Below are 22109 nucleotides of genomic sequence, written 5' to 3'. Positions count from 1 at the left end.
GGTTTTCACTTTCAAATTTTCGGTCTTTCAACTTTGTTTTCTTTTTGTAACACAGCCAATCTTCACTCCAACCAACCCACTTTTCGCTCCGCTATTTTTTTTCTGCATAGACTGAAGGGAAAAAAATTCAAATATTTGAATACTTGTGTTCCATATTCTGCATGAGATTTTGTTTGTTATATTTTGCTCTCGGTTTTGTTTATTTGTTTGTGGATCTATTTTGCGGTCGTACAAATTTCTACTCGCTTTTATACAAAATTGTGCTATTTTTTGCTATTTTGTTTAAAACTATTTTTGAGGCTGTTGTTTTAGAATTCGTTATAACTTTTAAATGCTAGTTTATATATATTACTTTTTTTTTGTATTCCGTTATTCTTATGTTTGGGCACTACTCATTGCGGTTCAGGGCATCTTTTTGTGTTTAGTAAATAGTATTTTATTTGTAATATCAAGTTTAACAAATCTTTGTAGGCATTATGCACGGGTACAGGGCGTTGCATTATTTGTTTTGTTATTCTCATTCTCATTCCTTCCTCTGCTAATATCTTAAATCGTCTGTGAGTGATTTGGTACAAATTTTATGGTACTAGGTTGCATAAAAATTAAATAGATCCATTTCTGTACATTATAAGCAAATAATTACGCCTAAGCTGCCTTTGCTTCGACTTAAGGACACCCGCTACTCAGATTCGGAATAAAGAAAATAACTTTATGATATTCATCAGATGTGTCTAAACGAAACCAATTTGTCCTCCAATGATCGAAATATATATTTAATATTTTTCGAAAAAGCTTTGATCGGTTGCCTGGTATTAAACTTGTTTAAATTTATTGGTAAGTTCTAATATGCTTTATTATGTACAAAAATGTATACGCAACTGGTTCGATTAAAGGTGCATAATAACAGAATAACTTACCAAATAAAATATGCTCTATAGTAGGTATTCTTATCAAAATTAAGTCCGCGTTGCATTTACGTAAACATTATTTGCCATTGGGTTAGTTATCTTTAAGTGTAATTAGGTTATTTCCTTAGATCCTCCATGAAGTTTATACCGTTTGTAAATATTTATTTATTTTAAATATATTCGAAATAATCGCCTATATTTCGTTATGCTTATAAATTAATTAATTTCATTAAATGCTTAAATTCATTAATGCACTTTATATGTACTTTTTGTGTTGCTGTGTGTGAAATTTTCCTATATCCTTATCCCGTATAAATATATATATGTATGAATCGGTATATATGAATAACTGGCTTTAAAACTATTTATATAGATGTATATATAATGCTAAATGCAGTATACTTGTGTATATTCATTTGTTATACTTATACTTTCCTGGTTTGAGGTTTTGTCAGTATAAAAACTATGGGGCATTTGAATTTTTAGTTTAATTGCATTAAATGTAGCCTCTTAAAGAAAAACTCAACCCTAAGCTACTTATTAGAGTGTGACAAAAGTAATTTAGCTAGCAGCGTCAAAAAAGTATTTTCTTTGATAGATTTTCAAGTAATTTGATGTGAACTATTGGCAAAACTATTTACAATTCATGTTAGTCGTTTTAATATATTTCAATGATTATTCGGTTATGCTCAATATTTTTTATAAATTTGTATTTTATCATACGCTTTTGAACTTAACGAGAGGTATTTCTATTTTCCCAAGTGTTAATATCTTCTTTATCTTCAATTATGTATTCCTTTTATTCGTGTTGTTTGTCGTTGTTTTGGGGCCTTGTTTCAGTATCATAATTTGTTAAATAAAATCAAAATGTGGTAAGTAAAGAAACATTTATTTTTTTAATGTATTGTATATAAATTTTTATTTAGGGCTTTGCAGTTTAAACAGTATTTTAATAAAATTATAAACTATATTTATATCAATAATATTTGTATAGCATTTGTATCGTTTCTTCTTTAAAATAATATTTATAACGATTGAACCCAACTTAATAGACTTAAAAGAGTTAAACAAAATCAAAAATCAATAAAAAATTACATAATAGAAAACGTGAAACGTTCTTTGCTTTGCTTTAGCTTGCAAAATGTTCCTTGAAAGTGTTTTGAATTAAACATATATGTATACATGCCAATGTTTTAAATGTAATGTGTAATAGTTAATATAAAATTGGTTAAAATTACAAATTAGTTTAAACAAAACCTGTAAAATAGCCTTCACATGAAATTGCAACGCCAACCTTGCTTTGCGCGCTTTGCTTTCTCGCTTTGATATAAAATTATTTAAGAGTAATTACAATACATTTAAACGAGCATTAACTAAATTACAAATTAAAATTTTAGACGGCGCAACTTAGTGAAATTTTTTTAGTGAAATTATGTACAGTTATAGGGATAGTTTTGCTAACAATTTAGTCGAAGAGAAATGTTTTGGGTCCGGTTGGTAAATTGGTAATTCAAAAAGCATTAATGTTCGAAGATGCTTAAAAATGTTTAGAAGCTAAACATAAAGCAAAGCCTTTGGAGGTTGCCGTTCTAGTGCTTTTCCAGAAACAATTTAGCAACATTTAGTACATAAAATTTAACAAATTATCACACTGAACAAAATTCAACACTACTTTTAAAATATACATTTGCCTTACGTACACGAATACGTAAGCAAGTTTGTGTTTTGTGTGTTACATGTTACATGTTACATGGATTGGATTCCCTTCGAATTGTATACATTATATATTATCGCTTGTCGTTATGTCTAGAGCTTAGCCAACTGCTGCCGTCGCCAGCGCCTCTCCAAATGTTATACAATAGTAATGTTATTGTTTTTTTGTTTGTTTTTAAATATACATCTATCAATTTAACAACACCTCGAAACGGCCAGCACTTAACGCATAGTTATGTATGTTTCTGCTTGGTTTCTGTTTTCTTTCGTTTGTATATATAGCTCTTAGAATTAGGCTTTATCTTTAAACGTAATAAATATGCATTTCTTTAATCATTTTTCATCATCCATCTTTTTATGAAGTTATTTGCGGTTTTGAAAATATTTAACTATAGCTTGTGTATCTGGTAATTATTTTTTCGCAATTACTTTTTCGACGAGGTTCCCATTTTGCTTTACAATTAATATTTGCTAGTATTATAAAATAAATATATTTAGGTATATATATATATTTTTTTTTTAAATAGTGCTGCTAAGATTTTAAATTAGATTTACACGCTTCTCCTTCTCCCTCCGTTTCATCCATTGATTTCCTATTATTTTTTGTTGTTTTTGTTGTTGTTTTTAGAGCCATAAATGCGTGCGCAAGAGAAGTTTGGTTGAATGTGATCCTGGGTTGGTCGGTGGTGTCCACCTTAGGGTCACCTCGTGGCGCTGCTGGTGAAGAAGTCCTCTTTGGAAAGGCAAGATATTTTGGCTATCAGTTTTGACCATTATGTATGTGTATATAACGTCTTCTACTTACGCGTCTCAAAACTAAAGCCCAGCGTTGGATCTGGCGGCGTATTGAGCATGGAGTTGCCGACATTGCCGACATTGCCGCTGCCCGTGGGCGTTACATTGCCCATGGCGTTTGTACTGTTGGCCCCGCCCACAATTCCACCCTGTTGCAGCGGACTCTGCGGCGTCTGTCCCCGCTGAACCACGCCGCCTCCTCCGCCGCCTCCTGCACCGCCCGTGGCCGCCGCTGCCGCCTGCTGGGCCCTCACACTGACCACCGCCCGCAGCTCCTGCTTGACGAACTCGGAATTGGCATTGCCACCGCTTACTCCTCCACCGCCGGCTGAAAGAGTGAAATGAGATCATCTCAATTATCGCAGATCTATCAGCCGAATCATATGCTCTATATATGTATATAGGGTTTAGTCACATTGGTTTTTTTGGCTCAAGTCTAGACATAGAACATAAAATAAATACAAAACATACACAACAGAATACAACATGGAACACAAACGGTTGAGGCACACTAAAAAATTGGGGATTGGGAAATATAGTTTCGGGTGTCAATAAACATAAAATCCTATGGCAGTAACCAATATCGAAAGTTTCTAAGCTCTCCATAATCTAGTTTTTTTTTTTTTTCAAATATCAAATATCAATTTTTTTTTGGATTTGTTCTTATGACTAAACATTTTACAGGGATATTGGGTACACCAAATGCTGTTTGTGAAGGGTGCAGCGTCTGCAACTATGTTTGCTAGATATTATATACAGCTCAACCGACTTGTCTTATAGGGCGATTAGGTTAATTACAATGATCGTACAGTTATACAAAGTTATCTATATATATACGCATATGTGTGGGTTAGGGGTGTTGATATGTATGTATGTGGTTCTTAGCCTAAATGTAAATCTTGTTTATATAGATATAAATATATGTATATACAGAATGCTCCCAAAAATTTTGATTTGCTTTACGATGCGTGGCAATGGATTATACAGCCATATGTATTATATGCATATATGTACACAGAATTCAAGGCGGGGTGATTTATACAGCGATCGCGTCAGAAATTTAAATGAGAGTTTCAGTTTGAGTTTTGAGTATTGAGTTTTGAGTTTTGAGAAGAGCACTCAGGCTTACCGGTCTGCGGGCGACCATAGAAATCATTCGCCTGCTGCGATTGCCCATAGCCCAGGCCATAGTTGCCGCCCCCGCCGCCAAGGCCAATGATGCCGTTGCCACCGCCACTGCCCATCCCGCCCACGCCCATCATCGCCGGATGCGGATGTGGATGTGGCGACATGCTCAGTCCGTTCATCAGCTGTTGCTGTTGCTGATGTTGTTGCTGCTGCTGCTGCTGTTGCTGCTGTTGCTGCTGGTTGCTGGCGGCAGCTGAGCTATCAGTGTTGTTGCTGCTGCCCGTTGAGGAGCCAAAGCGTGGCGAGCCTGTTTTGGTTAAGCGGTTTTGGTTGGTTTTTTTTGTTTTTTTTTTTAATTTTTTTCGTTTGGCTTTGATTAAAACTAGTTCAGATTATCAAGTGTTTGTATGGAGTGTGTGTGTGTAAAGTGTGTGTGTAAAGTATATGTGTTTGTGTGTGTAAAGCTGCCTAAGTATGTAATTGAATGTTTAGTATGTGGATTAAGGGGTGCTTAAATCACAAGAAGTATCTCTCTATGCTAATTGTAGTTTCCCCCCCTTAATTCTTAACGCTTTTCCCTTGATAAACAGACTAAATGCCTAGTTCTCAGTTCAATGGGGTTCATCAAGTTTGCCGCTCTCCAACTTACACTTACCTGGCAGATGTTGGGTTGCCTGTGGCACACTGCCCTGTCGCTGCAGTCGCTGCAATTGTTGCTGCTGGAAAACGTTGACATTGCTGCCGTACGGCGACTGTGGGCCACCGAAACCATCGGGTGTGGTGGCTCCACCACCGCCGCCCTGACCCTGAAACGAGTTCTGCCGCTGGAGGACCGCTGCCGCTGATGGATTGCCGGCGCCGCCGGGTCCAACAGCTCCCGGGGAATTGAGGCCACGTCTCTGGTTCTGTTGGTATTGACGCGCATTGTACGGACTCACGCCCTGTGCAGCATGGTCATGAAAAGGTGTTAGTTGACCGCCCCTTCACTTGGCTAAATTCTCAGACACTCACCTGCAACTGAGCGATGAGCATGGGGTTGTGCTGCTGCAGCGTTCGGCCAGCGTTTCCGGCTGGCAGTGGACCACCAGGTCCGCCAGCCCCGCCTCCGCCAGCTCCCCACTGCTGGGGGCTATTCTGCATGCCCGGCGATTGCATGCCCGAATTAGAGCCAAATGGAGTGTTGGAACGACCGCCATCGCCAACCTGTTGCTGCTGCTGTTGCTGCTGCTGGTAGGCCAACTGTTGCTGCTGGGCATTGTTCTGCTGCTGCTGCTGCTGCTGGTTGAGCTGTTGCTGCTGCTGCGGGGAGAGACGTTGGCCAGGTTGCGGGAACTGAGGGGCATAGCCTGTGGTATCAAGAGAAGTAGTGAGTAATAGGTTTTATAGGGCCATCAAAATCGATCTCACCTTGATTGGGCTGCGGACTGTAGGGCGTGCTGCGACCAGGACTCAGCTGCTGCTGCATCAGCGTCTGGGCAAAGTTTGGACTCAGCTGGGCGTCCGAGGGCAGGTTGGTGCGGGATAGGGACACGTTCGGAGCCACCGTCGTGTTCAGCAAAGAGCCAATGTTGTTCAAGCCCGCGTTCATGCCAGCTAAAATGGGAATTTTTGACATTTACATTAAATTTCGGAACAAATTATTTGATATTATAAGGGATTTAATGGAGAGATCTAGACAGATATTTAGCACAAAGAGCGCGGCGTTTCTAATTTTACCACTCACAAATCCAAAACCTTATCTAATAACAAATTTCCCCTTCACTATTTTTGATAAACATTTATTTTTAATTAATAGAACACTTTTGTTATTCTTTATCGTGGTTCCTAAACAAAAAAAAACAATCATTTAACAGCACATTCCTAAAACAATCGGGACATAAAATTATAAATTTTTGTTTCAGAAATTTGTTTTGCATACATGATTACTTATAAATTTCTGACTTACAGTTTAAGACTCTTTAAAATTAATTTAAACTGACTGCTTTTCATAATTGAAAGTCTTTTTACAACGAAATATGTGATAAAAAAAACCTTCAAAGTTAAGAAAAGATCAACAAAAAATCAAAACACATCAAAGAAGCCTTTAGATTTTCAGGTTTTAAATATAGTTTACTTTAAAATGTATTCCAAATATCAAAGTGCAAATTTCAAAAAGCTGTTGACCAAAACAAATGTTATTAAACTATGCTATTTTTCCTTAAACCTTAAAGCTTGTTATAAGAATAAAGGCATCATTATCTTTGATGTGTTTCTACTCTTTAAAAAATGTGGAAACTCATTAACCATTAGCCTACTTCAAATTCTTTAATCATGCTTAAATCAATTAAAAAGGCTTCAATGACCAGAAACACTTATTAATTGTTTGAAAATACTTTATAATTTACTGCTATTGACAATAAAAATGATTTTACAAAGAATTATGCGATTTAGAATAAGAAAAAGGACAAAAAACAAACAGTACATGTTGAAGTTAGCTTTAGATTTTTAAGTTTTAAAAATAATGTATATAAGGGTTACATTCCCTGCTACTCACTGGCATTCTCGGGGACGAGCAACTGTTGCTTCTGCTGCTGCTGCAGCAAACGCTCCTTCTGCTGGGCTGCGGCCAGTTGCTGCTGCCGCATGGTACGCAATTGCTGCTGGGCGGGCAGGACCACGCCCCCGGGAGTGGCCACCGCATTCATGGGTCCACGTCCGCGGGCTGGGTACATGGGCGGTGGTCGCTGGAAGCCCTGGTTGACCTGATTGCGCATGGCTTCCATGCGCTGCATTATGTGCTGCTGCGTTTGCTGTTGCTGCTGCTGCTGGTGTTGTTGCTGTTGCTGTTGCTGCTGCAGACTGAGCATGCCCGGATAGGCAGGCGGTTGCTGCAGATGCTGCTGTCGCTGTTGCTGCTGTTGCTGTTGCTGCTGCTGCTGCTGCTGTTGGGCCAGCTGCAACGCCAGCAACATTTGCTGTTGCTGTTGTTGCTGGTGCTGCTGCTGCTGCTGTTGCGGCTGACCCATCATGAGGTGTTGGTTCAGATCGTTGCCAAAGGCAACCGACTCCACGTCCAGCATCAGTGACTTTTGAATATCGCTGATGGCCGAGGCCTCCGACGGTGCGTTCGTCACAATGGGAGTATCATCCGGATAGTACTCCATGACGCTGTCCAGCAGCTTGGACAACTCCGTGTCGCCGTCGCCCAGAATAGCCGTCGCCGCTGCTGCCGCCGCTGCTGCAGCCGCCGCAGCCGAAGTGGAGGCCGCTGTGGTAATTGAGGTAGTTGCTGTGGTCGCCAGTTGCTGCTGGTGCTGGAAGTTCAGCTGCGGCGGCTGGAGTTGCTGTTGCTGCTGCTGTTGCTGCTGTTGCTGCTGGCTGAGGTAGACATCGTTTGGCTGCTGCTGGGAAGGAATGCCGGCTGCTTGTTGCTGTTGCTGCTGCTGTTGTTGCTGCTGCTGTTGCTGCTGCTGCTGTTGTTTTCTGTTGCGATTGGCGGCCGCTTTGGGCCCAGTACTACCAGCACTTATGAGGTTTCCGGGAGCGGCCAGCGTACTGCTGGAGCTGGTGATGTCCGGCAGCACCTTCACCTGCAACGGCTGCTCGGGATTGGGGGCTTTGGGTATCTTTGGCGGATTCTGCAGCAACTTGGCCAGCATCTTGTTCTGCGTGCACAGTTTGCTGGGCTTGTCCTCCGACCGCTTGGCCGAGGGGTCGTCATCCGGTTCGTTCAGCGATCGCTTGCGACTCAGCAGCGACGGATCGCTTTGAATCTTGAGCATGGCCTTCAGATCCTCGGTGCTCATGTTGCCGCCGGCACTGCCACGATGCATGCCATGACCACCGCCGTCGGGATTCTTCAGCTGGCGCATCAGCTCGCTCTGGCGGGAGTTGTTCATCGAACCCGGTCCACCGCCCGATCCGTTGCCATCATCCTCCTCCGACTTCTCGTTCAGCAGCTGTTTAAAGCAAAGTATTTAGATGGGGAATGACCCACTTTTCAGCATCATTCACTTACCTTGAGCAGCATGGGATTCTGCGAGTTACCAGCCTTGTGCAGCATGCTGGAGTTGCCGACACCACCGCGTCCCATCGGTCCCATGGGTCCGAACATTCCCAGGCCTCCCGGCTGACCGCCCATCTTGAAGCCACCGCCCGCGAGCTTCTCGTCATCGGTAATCTCCGGCTTAAAGTACTGAAAAATCAAAAAAATTCCGTTTAAAAGTATGTAAATATTTCAGCAATTTCCCTATGTTTATTATTGTTTCTTAAAAAAAACTATTTTATAATTCCGCAGTTTTTTTTTGGAAATTTGCAGAGTTCTGTACGTTTTTTATAAACCTATTTTCTTTATAAAGACAGGGGGTTCTAATTCATTGAATAAAAAATGTAACCATATAATCATTAAAACAGATTATAATAAATGTTAATATTACATGATTACGGACTTCGTTTATTTTAATATAACATAAAACATACTACATTTTATCACATTATATTCTTTTATACATTTTTAGTTTTAAAACATTTTTGTTTTTTTTTTTTCAAATAAAAACAAAAAAAAAACAAGAAAGAGCGCTATAATCAAGATACCCGTTACTCCGTTTCAGCAAAATTTCAAACTATATATATAATAAAAAATCGGCGTGTAGGTGGCGCCATCTGTCGCGCTGTATTGCCAGCACTAGAAGCTAAAACTGTGGAGCAGCCCAAACCTTCTCAGCGATCACCGGCAGAGCAGCGGCAGAGTGTCGGCAGCAGATTACTATATAAAGCAATAGCTTTTAAAATATTAGCTCGACTTTGAAAATGTTGGTGTCTTATGACAGAAGTGACCGAAACACTCACAACTGAAGTCTAACATGATAACATGATCCCAAACTTTAGCTTTTATAGTTTCCTAATTTCGACGTTCATACAGACGGACATGGTAATTGCAACTACATTTTGATTTTTTACTCAATGAAGTTATAAATATTAATGTTTGTTTTATAAGAGCTTGATGAAATAACAAATTTATTTAAAAAACTGAAATACTCGTGCGGACGGTACTCACCTTCTCGTCCTCACCCAGTCCGCCCAGACCGCCGGCCATGCTCTGCGACTTGGTCAGCAGATGGCGCAATCGCTCTGAGGATTCCTGTTGTTGCTGCTGCTGCTGCTGCTGCTGTTGCTGCTGCTGCTGCTGTTGCGGCGGAGTCTGTTGCTGCTGTTGCTGTTGTTGGGAGAGCAACAGTCCACTCACTCCATTTGGCAAACCGCCCATTAAAGCGTTGTTAGTGTTGCTGTTACTGTTGTTGTTTCCCTGCTGCTGCTGCTGTTGCTGTTGCTGCTGCTGCTGCTGCTGGACATCCTTCTCGGTCTTCACATCGCCCGCGTCGAAGGAGTGGAAATTGAAACCGTAGTTGCCGCCGCCGGCGCTGGCATTTGACTGCGGCGAAGGCAGGCTGGCGGCGGAGTGCGAGGATAGCTGGTAGGGCGTGGCCGGAGAGGCGCACACGGCCGGACTGAAGCCGTGGCCCGATGGTGGACGTGGCGTGCTGACCGGCGTGGCCACCGAGGCTCGCGAATTGGGCCGCGAATCCGTCCAGGCGCCCACGCCGCCGCTGGGATCCATGTCGAATGAGGAATGTGCTGCAATGTCGAACTCGAAGGTGTCGCTGCCATAGAAACTATGCTCCGCGGCGGCCGGCGATGCGGTAAACGCATTGACCAGCGCACTGACCGACGAACTTGCCGCGGAGGAGCTGGCTCCGGATCGCTGCTGCTGCTGCTGTTGCTGTTGCTGCTGCTGCAGTCCGCTGGTGCTGCCGTTGATGATGGCGCTGCTCATCAGCGGTCCGCCCACGCTGGTTGTCTGCGTGCCGTTACCACCGCCACCCTGCTGACCGCCACCCACAAGTCCGCCCAGCAGATGAGTGGGCAGCATGCCCGAAGTGGCCGGCGAAGAGGAGGCACCCGAACCGGATCCCAATCCGTCCATCGAGAGGGTGCTGAGCAGTGAGCTGGCCAGCGAGGGACTCGACGCCATGGCGCACAGCTGCCCCAAACCCAATCCTCCGGCTGTGCCCGTGCCCGTGCCCGCCGCTCCCGTGTTGCTGCTGTTCATGTCGTTCTCCGAATTGAGCAACGTCTGCACGGACATGATGAAGTCACCCTCGCCGGGCGTTTGATTGAGGAACAGTCTCGAGTTGGCCTTCACATGCACATACACATCGGGGGCGCCGAGTCGCAGGCGAAATGGACGCGACACCACACTGGAGCCCGCTCCGGCGCCCGGTGAATGAGCGCTGGCCGAGTCCTGGATGTCGCGCAGATGCGACTTGAGCGTGGAGAGGTCGTGCGGATGGCAGAGATCCTGCCACAGGCGACCCACCCACGTCTGCAGGTGCTGCTTGAAGGGCTCCCGCAGGGCAGTGGGATCGAGGGTGAGTATTTTGCCGTGGATGTCCAGCTTGAAGGTCATCTGCTCGATCGGCTGCTGTTGCACATGCTGCTGAATGTTGATCTCCAACGGAGATTCGTCCTCGGGTCGGGTGATCAGGCACAGCACCGAGCTGCTGGCATCCGCATCATCTGCAAATTATATATATATATATATATGGTATATTAATGGTTTCGATTTGGAATAGCTTTGGCCTCTATCCCCTCATACTCACCCTTGACTGGAGCCGCTATGAGTACCACCTCCTCGTACTTATCCTGATGACCCGACTGTCGCAGTGACTTCTCCTCACAGTTGGACAACGTTTGGGTGGCGGTGCGTGTGTCCTTGACTAGCATGCGCACCTTCGTGGAGATGCTGCGCTTCGACTTGCCCACCGCAGTGCCACCTGCTCCTCCTCCTCCGCCTCCTGCTGCTGCTGCTCCACCTGAACTGGAATTGGAGCCAGCCGACTGCTGGGAGGCATTGCCATTGTTCAGCTCCTCGAGATCGCCCCAAACGCCTACGTTTCCGGTGGCGCCACTACCACTGCCACTGGCAGAGGAGCTACCACCACCGCCAGCGCCATTGGGATTGACGTTCATGTTGTTGATGATCGGCTCTAGCTTGGCGTGATCCCCCTTATAGAGGTACATGTAGAGCGGCTGGTGGTACAGCTCCTGCTTCTCATAGCCGATCAGCTCGCGAATGTTTTGCGTGCAGGACTCAATGATGCCGTTGGCGTTCACCTGCAGCAGGACCCAGCCGACGCCGCTGATGTAGTGTTCGAGTGCCTCAAAGTACGCCGATATCTCTGGCACCTGGCCAAGGAGCAAAGATGTCTCCGACAGCGGTGGCTCCGTCGAGGAGACCTCGCCCTGTTGCACCGGATGGATCGAGCAGTTGTCCGTGGCACAGCGACTGCAGCGCGTTGAGGTTGCTTGCGGTTTGCTGGTGTTGTTATTGTTATTGTTGTTATTGTTGTTGCTGTTGCTGTTGTTATTATTGTTGCTATTCGTATTGTTGTTGGTCGTTGTCGTGGAGTTGTTGTTGTTGTTGCTCGTCGACGTTGAGGATATATCACGGTTTTGGCCCTTGTCACAAATCTCACGATACTGTGGGATAAATAAGCAAAACATGGAGTTACAAAATGTAAAACAATAAATTCATTAATTGATTAAAAGGGCCGTTAAGCACTTGATACAAATTGAAACTTTTGTAATCTGGAAATCTTTAAGTTTTAGCAATAAAATGGATACAAGATTGTTTTACAAATATTTAACACGTTTACATTTCTGAAGCTTTATAAATTTGGATACACTTTGACATAAATAAGATTGTTACAAAATTGTTGGAAATCTTGGAATCTATAGTAATCTGGAATATTGACTATTGTCTTTTTTTCTTAAGTTTCTTTATCAATCAAAAGATATATGTCTAACACTATTATTTATTGTAATTAAAACAAATATAAGAAATTGTTTAATTTTAAAAGTTCAGAATTCCAAAGGTAGAGTATTTGTTAGGAACAGGAAATAATAAATTATTTAAATTGTCCGTAAACACTTTTTTTCAATTATGTACAATTATTTTGAAATTAATATTAACATGAATATGTTTAATATACAGAGCAAAACTACACATTTTATTAAAATATGATGTTTCAAGATGATTTTAAAGAAAACAAGGCCTCATCATATTGTAATTTAAAAATATATATAACTCGATTTGTGCTGCCTTGTAAATATTAATTTGAAAGACCACTTTGTGACAAGCCTTATGAAAGACTTATCATCGCCTCAGATCGCATCTGTGATATATTCCGAGTATAAAACTTCATTCATATCGCGCCCACTTTATCGGTGACATTTATTTGAAGATGATGCGGAAGCATCCCGTGCAAAAACTCATGCATATTATGACACACAGCCAGTAATATAATTATTATTGTAGCACGAAGATCGGCACACTTTGTGTGGAGTAGTAAAAAAAAAAAGGCAGAATGAGAGGGGAAAATCGCTGGACATGGGGAATTCACTCATTGTATTGACACAATGGAAGTGCAATAAACCGCATTTTATCATTCTATGTATGTTTGTGTTATTTTTACGCGCGCGTTTGAAAAAAAGAGTCATTGACATTTGCGAAAAGCACGCGAAAAGCCCTCGTCATATTCAAATATTATTGTTATTGTTAGGATTTCGTTTTCCTTTGAGTTGCCACTGCACACCTTCCACTGCCACCCACTTTTCCATTGGCGCCCACTCGCTCTCCTGGAACAGTTCCTCTCTCACACATGGGAATTCAAGGTCAGTCAACTTCAACTTCGCGTGGACAAATGTCAATGGCATTTCACTTTTGTTTTGGTTTCGCCGTGGCTTCTTATTCTTATTGGTTTTGTTTTCTTTCAGCTTATCGGCCAAAACCTTGGTCTGAATGTGTGACTCAATTCGGGCCAAGAAGCAGCGCAATTACTCACGAAAAATCACGGAAAATACAGAAAAACAGAACACAGAACGTTCGCACAGGCACAAAGTTTCCGAATACTGAACACACATTTTTTGAATGCAATTGTGTTTAAAAAATGGCACAACAAAAAATAAGCTTTGTGCTCTCTCTTTGGAATACTCTCTCTCTGTTTCCAGTTTTGTTTACCGGCTTGTTTTGGGAGAGAGTCTCTATGTGTCTGTGTCTTATCACATTGTGCACCTGTTTGCGCCCGTGTGTGTGTGTGTGTGTGTGTGTGTGGGCGGGGGAGAGAGTAATTTCTTATGGAGCAAAGCAAAGCAACAACAGTTAAGAACAATATAGAATATAACGCAGCAATCGCAACTATGTGAAATTGCAAAAAGAGCTGCGACGTCATCGTCCAAAAAGCGTTTCAAAGCAGTTCGTTGATCTCCGAAAAAAACAGAGAGAGAAAGAGCTTTTACTTGAAAGGAAGCTCCCTCCCGATTGCGCTTGTGTGCGTGACCAGGAAAAGTTGCTCCCAAGCACGAAATTTGTTGGGGTGAAGGCACTCCGAAAAATATCAGTCAAACGATTAAGTAAACAGAACAACAACAAGAGCAGCAACGGTAGCCGTTGCAAAAAATAAAGCAGCAACAACAAAAGCGATCCGCGCGTGCAGTCGCGAAAATGTCCAAAACGTGTCTGCCTTTATCTCTTTTTCTTGCCCTCCGCTCCCCTTCCCCGTCAACCCTATCTTTCATTTTTTGGCGCGCTGTGACCCATAGACTCTGCCAAAATGATCACATCAGGTAAAATCAGAGAGAGATAAAAACCAGCAGCTGTGCAACCGAAAAAAAGGGGTTTGTCAACACCCGTATACGTATCGCTTTAAGGCACTGAATCCGGGGATAAAAAGCTCAAATTCAATTTAATTGAGGTGGAAGGAAGTCTTCGAGATACTTTTGTGTATTTAAGGATGTGTGGGTTTCAGCGTGTGAGGGAAAAATCAAATAAGCATATGAATCTGAATCTATTCTTCAAGTTATATCTTAGTAATACATTTTTTCGTGTCCTTAAAGTTTTTAAATTTTTTCCAGATTTAGAGATTCTAGAGATTCATCATTGGCACAGAGAAGATTTGCTAGGTCGACCTGCAATTTTAAAAAACTACGCAATTTGTATTCCGATTTTCAGGTTGGTTATTGAACCAATATTATAATAATATTAATCATTAGGTTTAATTATACAATTTAAGTGTTCTTGAGATACTTTAAAATATTTTTTAAGGTACATAAACAAAAAACTATATATATAAAATAGTGAAAACTATCAAAATCTCTAGACTTAAACCTAGAAATCATGTTCAAAAAACATAAAACGCTTAAAAAACATTGTTTAATTTTTTTTTTTTAATTTTGTTTGATCTATTAATATGTTTTTACTTTGTTTTAAATGCAAATAACCAAAAACCAATTGAAATGAAACCACCCGGATGGTAATAGGTTTGAAACACACTATTCGGGTGATAATATTAAAGGATTTTGCATTACTAAGTATGCTATAAAAATAGTAGTAATACAAAAAAAGGCAAATGGTTTGTTAAAGCATAAAACATTCTACCATTTATTCTTACCACATTTCTTAACAATTTATTCGGCTCTTTATTCTGGCTATTTCCAACCGACGGGTTTAAAAATAGTACCGCACACACCACGTCGAACCCAATCGGCCAATCAGCGATAACAGACAAGTTAAGTGGGGTGGAACGAGTGGAGAATATAGAACAAATAGAACTCGTAGAACCAGCGATGACAACTGGCGCCGTGGCTTAGTTGGTTAAAGCGCCTGTCTAGTAAACAGGAGATCGTGAGTTCGAATCTCGCCGGGGCCTTTCCAAGCGGAATATATATATTTTTTATAAAAATATTTTTTTTTTACATCAACCCTTTAATCTAGTTCTTTTTTGCTAAGTGAATAATAATATTTCAAGGGGTCCGTCAATTGGATTACCGCTCGTAATGAGCTCCGTTCGATCCATCCGATGGCTTTTCTCATTAGGGAAAAGCTAACACGACACGAACGCATTTAATTCAATTTATTTATCATTTGCGGAACTCATGTGTGCGAGCTTGTTGTGCCCTTTAATTGCATTTCATTGCCCGATGACTTGTTTTGTTTTCGCCCTCCTGGATTACAAAATAAAATTATGTATTTTGCATTTTGGCGTTGGCTGTGCGCCGCATTTCATTTAAAAAGCCATTTGTTGTGTTGGTTTCTGTCTTTTTCAGTTTTTGTTTTTAGCTTTTTGTCGTTTGTCGGTTTTTTGGATGTTCGACAAAGCGTGGCGCTTGGCTCGTAAATAATTTGCATAATAAAGTGCTTAGGCTACCTGAAACCAATAGAAAGAAATACCGCAGCAACAATAATAATGCCGCCTAAAACAACATAAAGCCGCTGGTTGGGTCGAGGAGCAGTCGGGTCGGGCTATTGAAACATAAATAAATTTATGTAAATTAAATAAAAATATTAATTAAATTGTGTTGCGGCGGGGGTCAAATTACGTCAGCCAACTCTTCTTCGCCGTTTCTACACCTCGCTCATTCCCCTTTGCGAATTCTTTTAAGCTCTTTTTCGGTTGAGCTTTTAATTGCTTTTTAATTGGAACGCGTTTTTGGTTACACGGAGAAAAATAGTCATCAAAATCCAAAGCAGTTTATAATTCATTTTTAAGAAAAAAGATTCAATGCTTTTTTCTTTAAATAAAAATAAAAGATTTTAAATATATTTTACTTTAACATTCCATTTGTAGGATCAGCAGGAAAAATTTAATTAAATAATTTTAATTTAACTAATTTAATGACTAGACAGAAAAGTGTGTTTGTTTTTTTTTCTCTGTGTACAATTTGTACAAAAAAGAAGCAGACGACGAAGATGAAGTCGCGGGGAAACTGCATGGAAATTACATTGGGGAATTTCGCTCAGTTGCGTTTTTGTGTTGTAATTGATCATTTGGTATTCCGGACAGGCCAGTGGAATCGACTGGCCAAGTCCACCAAAGTCAGCCATTCCCAGGGTGTTATAACAACTTGTATTGCTTTTATTGTGTGTTGGACGCGTTTCGTGCTTATTAGTTGCGTTTGATGAGTTTATGCATTGGGGTCTTGACGGTAATTAACTTGAATGCGAGTGGAGTGGGTGGACTGCTCGGGTTGTCATACATATGTATCCATAGATTTCTTACCGTTCGAACCACTTGGTTTAGTATAGCCGCCTTGTCCGGTTTCGTTGAGGTCATATCACCACGCTTGTTCAGCGTTAATATCTCCGACAGCTGCTCGATATAGCCGTTCTCTGCCTCGCGACGTCGCTTCTCATTGTTGCATTTGTTGATTTGTGATTGAGGCTGCAAAAAGCACAAAATTAATATTTAGTATTTCGCTATCTTATCTAAAAATGTATAAAATATGAGCTCCTAAATTAGTTCCGTTGAGGGTAAATGCTCAACATTTATTTCTTCAACCTTTATAAACGAGTTTTTACGCTAATTAGTTAATCGTCATAATCAATATTTTAAATGGCATAAATTGGTGCCATGTCAAATTTTATGCGTATAATAAATTATGTTATAAATGGCGAGCAACATTATTTCATCAAAATTAGTTTATATAGTGCAATTGAGAAATTTAGCTGTTTTTTAAGAATATTTCAAAAACAAGAACCACAAAATATGTAGTTATATTTCTCTTTTTTAATTTTAAAGATTGATTTATACTTTGAGTATTAACTGGATTTTTAACGGTCTCGCAACACCACTTATTATATATATATAATTTCACATAGTATTTGATTTCAAGAAGATTGTTTCATCAATATTACTTTGTAATAAGACAGTCAAAAGAAGGTAGTGCAAAATTGACATATAGAAACAATATTGTATTTTATATGATTGTAAATTTTGAAAGTTTTATTTAAAACACATATTATAATATATTTTTTTTGGAGTATTTATTTTACATTTTTAGAGCACTTAGAAAGGGAAATTTCCTGTTTAAAACTAATACGACCGTCTTGCGTCACTTCTCTGTAAACTAAATTCTATTTAGACATTTGAACGATATGGACCAATTACCTTTGCAATTTTTTTAAAACTACCAGGGAACGTTTTTAAAAATGTGGCTTGCGGGAGTTCTTTGATATTTAATGAGTTAACTTTACCGGCCGAAACTTACCAGATTGACCTTTGAATCCGTCTTGCGTCGTATCTTTCGGCCGGACGTCGCTGAGTTGGCAGAGTTGGCTGAGATCGGCGATGCCACTGCATTCATAATGGCAGATCGCTGCAGTGCAGCTGCAATATTAGCCGTTTGTGCGGCAGCAGCGGCCGCCGCTTTATTTTGAATAGATCGCTGCGAATTGATTTGTTGCTGCAGTTGCTGGTGTTGCTGGTAGGCCAATTGTTGCTGCTGCTGTTGTTGGTGCTGTTGTTGCTGCTGCTGCTGGTGCTGCTGGTGGTGCTGCTGGTGATGCTGCTGTTGGAGTGTAAGCGCCGCTGCTGTCGAGGCGCCTGCCACGCCCCCAGCACCAGCCCCGCCTCCGCTGGCTGCCGTCGCGCGCTGCAATGGATGCGTTCCGGGCGCCAGTCCGTGATGCAATCCGCTCAACAAGTTGCTGCCAATGCCGCCGCCGGCGGACGATAATGTAACGGCTGCTGTGGCAGCGGCCGGCGAAGAGCGCGGCAGGTTGCAGACCGATATGTTGCCGCTGTTGTACTTGCTGTTGCTACTGTTGCTGCTGCTGATGTTGCTGCCGCTGGCGCTGATGCTGCCGCTGCTGCTGGTTGAGGTCGCTGGATTTGATGTACCTGAGGCCCAATGATCTGGTAAGTCACTTGGGCTAAGCCTGCAAGAAAAAAAAAAAGGAAAACTCAAAATTAGCGAAAGGTTTTTGTTTTGTTTAAATTTTAATTGCTTTTGGAAGAAGCAATTTAATGCAGATTATTCCTTAAAATAAAACGAAAATATTCAAATTCTTCTTTTAAAATGTTTATTATTTCCAATTTTAATAAATTTGTAAGTTAATTAATTCAATTAGAATCAATTGTCTGTCTAATTTTCAATCTTCGTCCAATTTCGGTATGCCTGAACCTTCTGCAGAATTTTGCATTGCTCTTGCTCAAAACAATTTTATTATTTATCAAACTTTAACAGATTCACAGATCTTAAAACGTTTAAAGTTCTTCTTGAATTTAAATAAAATTTTAAGACGTTTCCCAAAAAAAAATATTTTAATTTATCTTTCGTACTGTTGGTTATACCAAGTGCAAATATAAATTTGTAAACATTTAAATTATTTATTCAAAATAAATAAATAAACTAAAAACAATATTTATGTTATGATTTCAAATTTTAAATTTTCTGGAAACCTTGCAGTATTTCGATGTTTTCATGAGTTGAACTTTGCATTGCTTAGGCTTTAAACAAATGTGTTGGATCACTAATACACTTTCTTAATCTTTAATAGATTCGGAGATCTTAATTGTAATCAGACTTGTATTAAATATTTATATTTAAATATATATATTTTTTTATAAAAATCAAAGAACAACCAAAAATAATGTAGATAGTCCGTAATTGGTGAACGAACCATTGTCTGATGGCCTTGGCTCTGGGTTTAGTCTTTGGTTTTGTGGCTTGGCCTCGTATTCTTATCACATTGTAAAATTTCCTGTGCCTTCTATTCTGTTTTCTACATATTTGACTGAAATTATTTTGGTAAATGTGCTGCCTCAATTACGCCTTATTGCCTAATTAATTTGCATTTGAGCAGCGCAAGAGGCACCGACAACAATTAGCTGTTTGTGTGGTTAGGCTTTGAGCTTGGTGGTTGGTGGCGTGAATAGGCGTTTAATTTTATGTGATATAATACTCGTATAAAATTGCGCATTAGGAAAAGATATTACCACGATATATCAATCGGAAAGAGCCTATTTTAACAAAATACTTAAATAAAAACAACAAACACAGTAACGCATTGCCATCATATAAATTGGCAAACGTTTTTTGAAAACTAATTTAAAATGGGTTTCCACATTTTTTATACAGATTAATATTCTATAGTTCAAAATGTTTTCATCAATGCTTATATTTTAAAATCAGTTTATTCTTTGTGTCTTTAGCGTTGAGGATTCCCTTGGCAATCTCAACTATTTTTACGGCAGCATTCCATTCCCATTCCCCGAAAAACATACGGTTTTCCTGTGGAATGTGACATCTTCATTTTGTAGAGCTGTAGCCCACTTCAAAGGATGTTGAGTTATGCTCCTTGTTTTCCGCAAAAACTTAATCATTTGTTAGCCGGGATTTTAACAAGTGTTTTGGGGAGTTGATGACCCCGACTTCAGCTTTTGGGTTGCCACCGCAACGTGAGTCAAATTAATGTTGTCAGCTTAGGTCTGGGTTGGATCCCGAAGCCAGTTTAAAACACGGACATGAAGTGCCCATTACTCTTGTTGTTGCTTTGGTGTTTTGTCCCATCTCTTCCTAATATTTTATTTAATTTTTCATTTGGTTATCTGATTAATTGTTTACTTCACTTGCTTAAAGAGCCGAATAAATTACATTTCTGGTTTTCTGAACTATTGTTCCGGGTAACGAAGTTTAACAATTCGATTCCACAAAACTATATTTTTTGTTTTCCCCTCTTTTTGGACCGCATTCAACTCTGAGATTCGGTCAACCAGTTGAGCGTAAAAAACCGTCAGTCCAAATTGAGGACCACCCGGTGCAGTGTCTGCTTCTTTTTTAATTACATTATATGCATAATGAAGAGAACCCCAGAGATTGAGGGAGCGGGTAAGAACAGAGAACTGCCACAAAATAATTACAGACAACTGGACATGATGGGGAGATGCAATCAGCGCACAGAAGGAAAAAATAAGCAAAAGAAACCTGAATTTCGAGGTAGTTTCGGAAGCCAATGCGCAAAATACACTCGTAAAATATTTGTTGTATTTTAATAATGTATTTATACTCATTTATATTTTACTAAAACGTGTTTTTACAAAAAGTTCTTTAGATAACGTTTGAATTAAGCGGAAAATCCAGATGAATGAAGTGCCTAAACTTCACCATTATCTTGGCCAGAGATGGAATCACTACAACTATCTTCTTAAATGTTTCTAGACTCATCTTAATATATTTTTAAACGAACTCTTCGTCGTTGGTGGCAAAATGCTGCTATCAACACAATCCAAAATTGGACAAACAAAGGAATCAATGAAATTTATTAAAGCATGTTTCTTTAATGTTTATTTTCTAGCTGCAACACGTAAGCTTTTTTCACACTGATTCAAGTAGATTAAAAATGCTATATCAATAAAATATTTTTTATTGGTGATAAAAATAAAGTTTCTAAAACATATGTATAGTAAGTGAAACGGGAATGGGAAAAGAATCAATTTTTGTGTAAAGACTTAAAAGCTAACATCAAAAGTGTTCAGAAAATATAAAAAATATTTTCATAGAAATGTATTTTTTTTGCCTTTTTCAAGTTTGGGATTTTTGTTCTGCATAAATAAGAAAAGCCCATTTTTTTTTAACATCAGTAAATAAAAAACTGCAAACCGCATTCTTAGAAAAAATTGGGCGAGCTGTGATGACCGGACCGTTGGGCGCCAAAATGAGTGACGTACCCAACCAGTCCGCTCCTCTTCGCGGATTTTTTTGCCTCTTCTTCCCACTTGACAAGCGCAATAATTGTGCGAATTCTTAGCGCTGCTGCTTCTGCTTGTTGTTGGCTATTTTGACAGGGCGACACTTAAATGTGGCAGCCCGCTATGATCATAATCATCCGCATCCACATCGGCCACATTCTCACTCTATTCTCTATCACTCTCCGCCTGCCTGCCACACAGGGCGTATGATTGACGCGCTTAATTAAGGCAGCCAGAAAAAAGAGCAAAACAGAGGCGAACAGCGTAAATTAATTAAATTACAATTAATGCAGTAAGTCAGTTGACTTATTTGCGCTATTGCCGTTGGCTCCGTTGTTTTTCCATTTTTTTTCTTTTTGTTGGGCTTATCAATTTGCACTTTGCCGCTTGGGCATTCAATCTGCCTCACTGTTTTGCTATTTTCGCCATTTTATCGTCATAGTATTTATAGACAAACAACCAAATATATGCAGAGCGTAGAGAGAGAAAAGAGACAGGAAGAGACAAAACTTTCGCCCCAAAACAAAACAAACATTTTGTCTTAAAATGACAATGAAAAGTGTTTTTTTGATCGTCGGGAAATTGGCTGTTTGGCTGAGTGGATGGTATAACAGAGACCTTAATGAAAAGTGAATGAGCGACAATTTATCAAGGCGAAATAATTATTTTAAATGTATTATTCCGCGAATTATTTAAGGTCGAAAGAGAGAATATTTTATTTGGGCTAGCTTTTTGAAAGTTTTCCTGACAACTGATTTATTGAGTTTCTTAACTACCTAATAACTACTTAATAACATAAATATTTTGTTTATTAAACAAATACATTTTAATTGTAAACATTACTTTATAATTTTTTATTCTCATTTGAATATTGGATTTTTGTTTAACAATATAAAAAACTATAGTAAATAAAGAAAAACAAATTGATTCAGTAAATTACATAATGGTGAAATAAGCGTTGGGGCCCTGTTTGATCGCTGCTGTCAATAAAATTCCCATG

The 22109-nt window shown here is 40.1% G+C and overlaps 1 protein-coding gene and 1 non-coding gene across 4 annotated transcripts in view; one reads left to right on the top strand and one right to left on the bottom strand.

The window, feature by feature from the left end:
• Positions 1-3150: 3150 nt before the first annotated feature.
• Positions 3151-22109, bottom strand: part of LOC108141773 (neurogenic protein mastermind) — a 91835-nt gene continuing 72876 nt past the window's right edge. For 2 of the 3 annotated variants that reach the window (XM_017265273.2, XM_041710242.1), the window contains 12 exons: positions 17628-18297; positions 16640-16801; positions 11183-12062; positions 9580-11099; positions 8542-8718; positions 7078-8482; positions 5952-6137; positions 5556-5890; positions 5200-5485; positions 4546-4851; positions 3427-3744; positions 3151-3354 (listed from right to left, as the gene is read on the bottom strand). In XM_017265273.2, coding sequence (XP_017120762.1) covers positions 3323-3354; positions 3427-3744; positions 4546-4851; positions 5200-5485; positions 5556-5890; positions 5952-6137; positions 7078-8482; positions 8542-8718; positions 9580-11099; positions 11183-12062; positions 16640-16801; positions 17628-18297 — 6277 coding nt within the window. In that variant the 3' untranslated portion in view covers positions 3151-3322. The remainder of the gene's footprint in view (positions 3355-3426; positions 3745-4545; positions 4852-5199; positions 5486-5555; positions 5891-5951; positions 6138-7077; positions 8483-8541; positions 8719-9579; positions 11100-11182; positions 12063-16639; positions 16802-17627; positions 18298-22109) is intronic. The other variant, XM_017265275.1, reaches the window with a different exon arrangement.
• On the top strand, positions 15216-15289 carry Trnat-agu. The gene has a single exon. It is a non-coding gene; the product is annotated as a tRNA-Thr (tRNA).

The sequence above is a fragment of the Drosophila elegans genome, unplaced genomic scaffold, assembly GCF_018152505.1.
Source record: "Drosophila elegans isolate 14027-0461.03 unplaced genomic scaffold, ASM1815250v1 contig_814, whole genome shotgun sequence".
Classification (NCBI taxonomy): domain Eukaryota; kingdom Metazoa; phylum Arthropoda; class Insecta; order Diptera; family Drosophilidae; genus Drosophila; species Drosophila elegans.
Note: the sequence above shows the minus strand (reverse complement) of the source record. Positions and strands in the feature narration are given on the sequence as shown.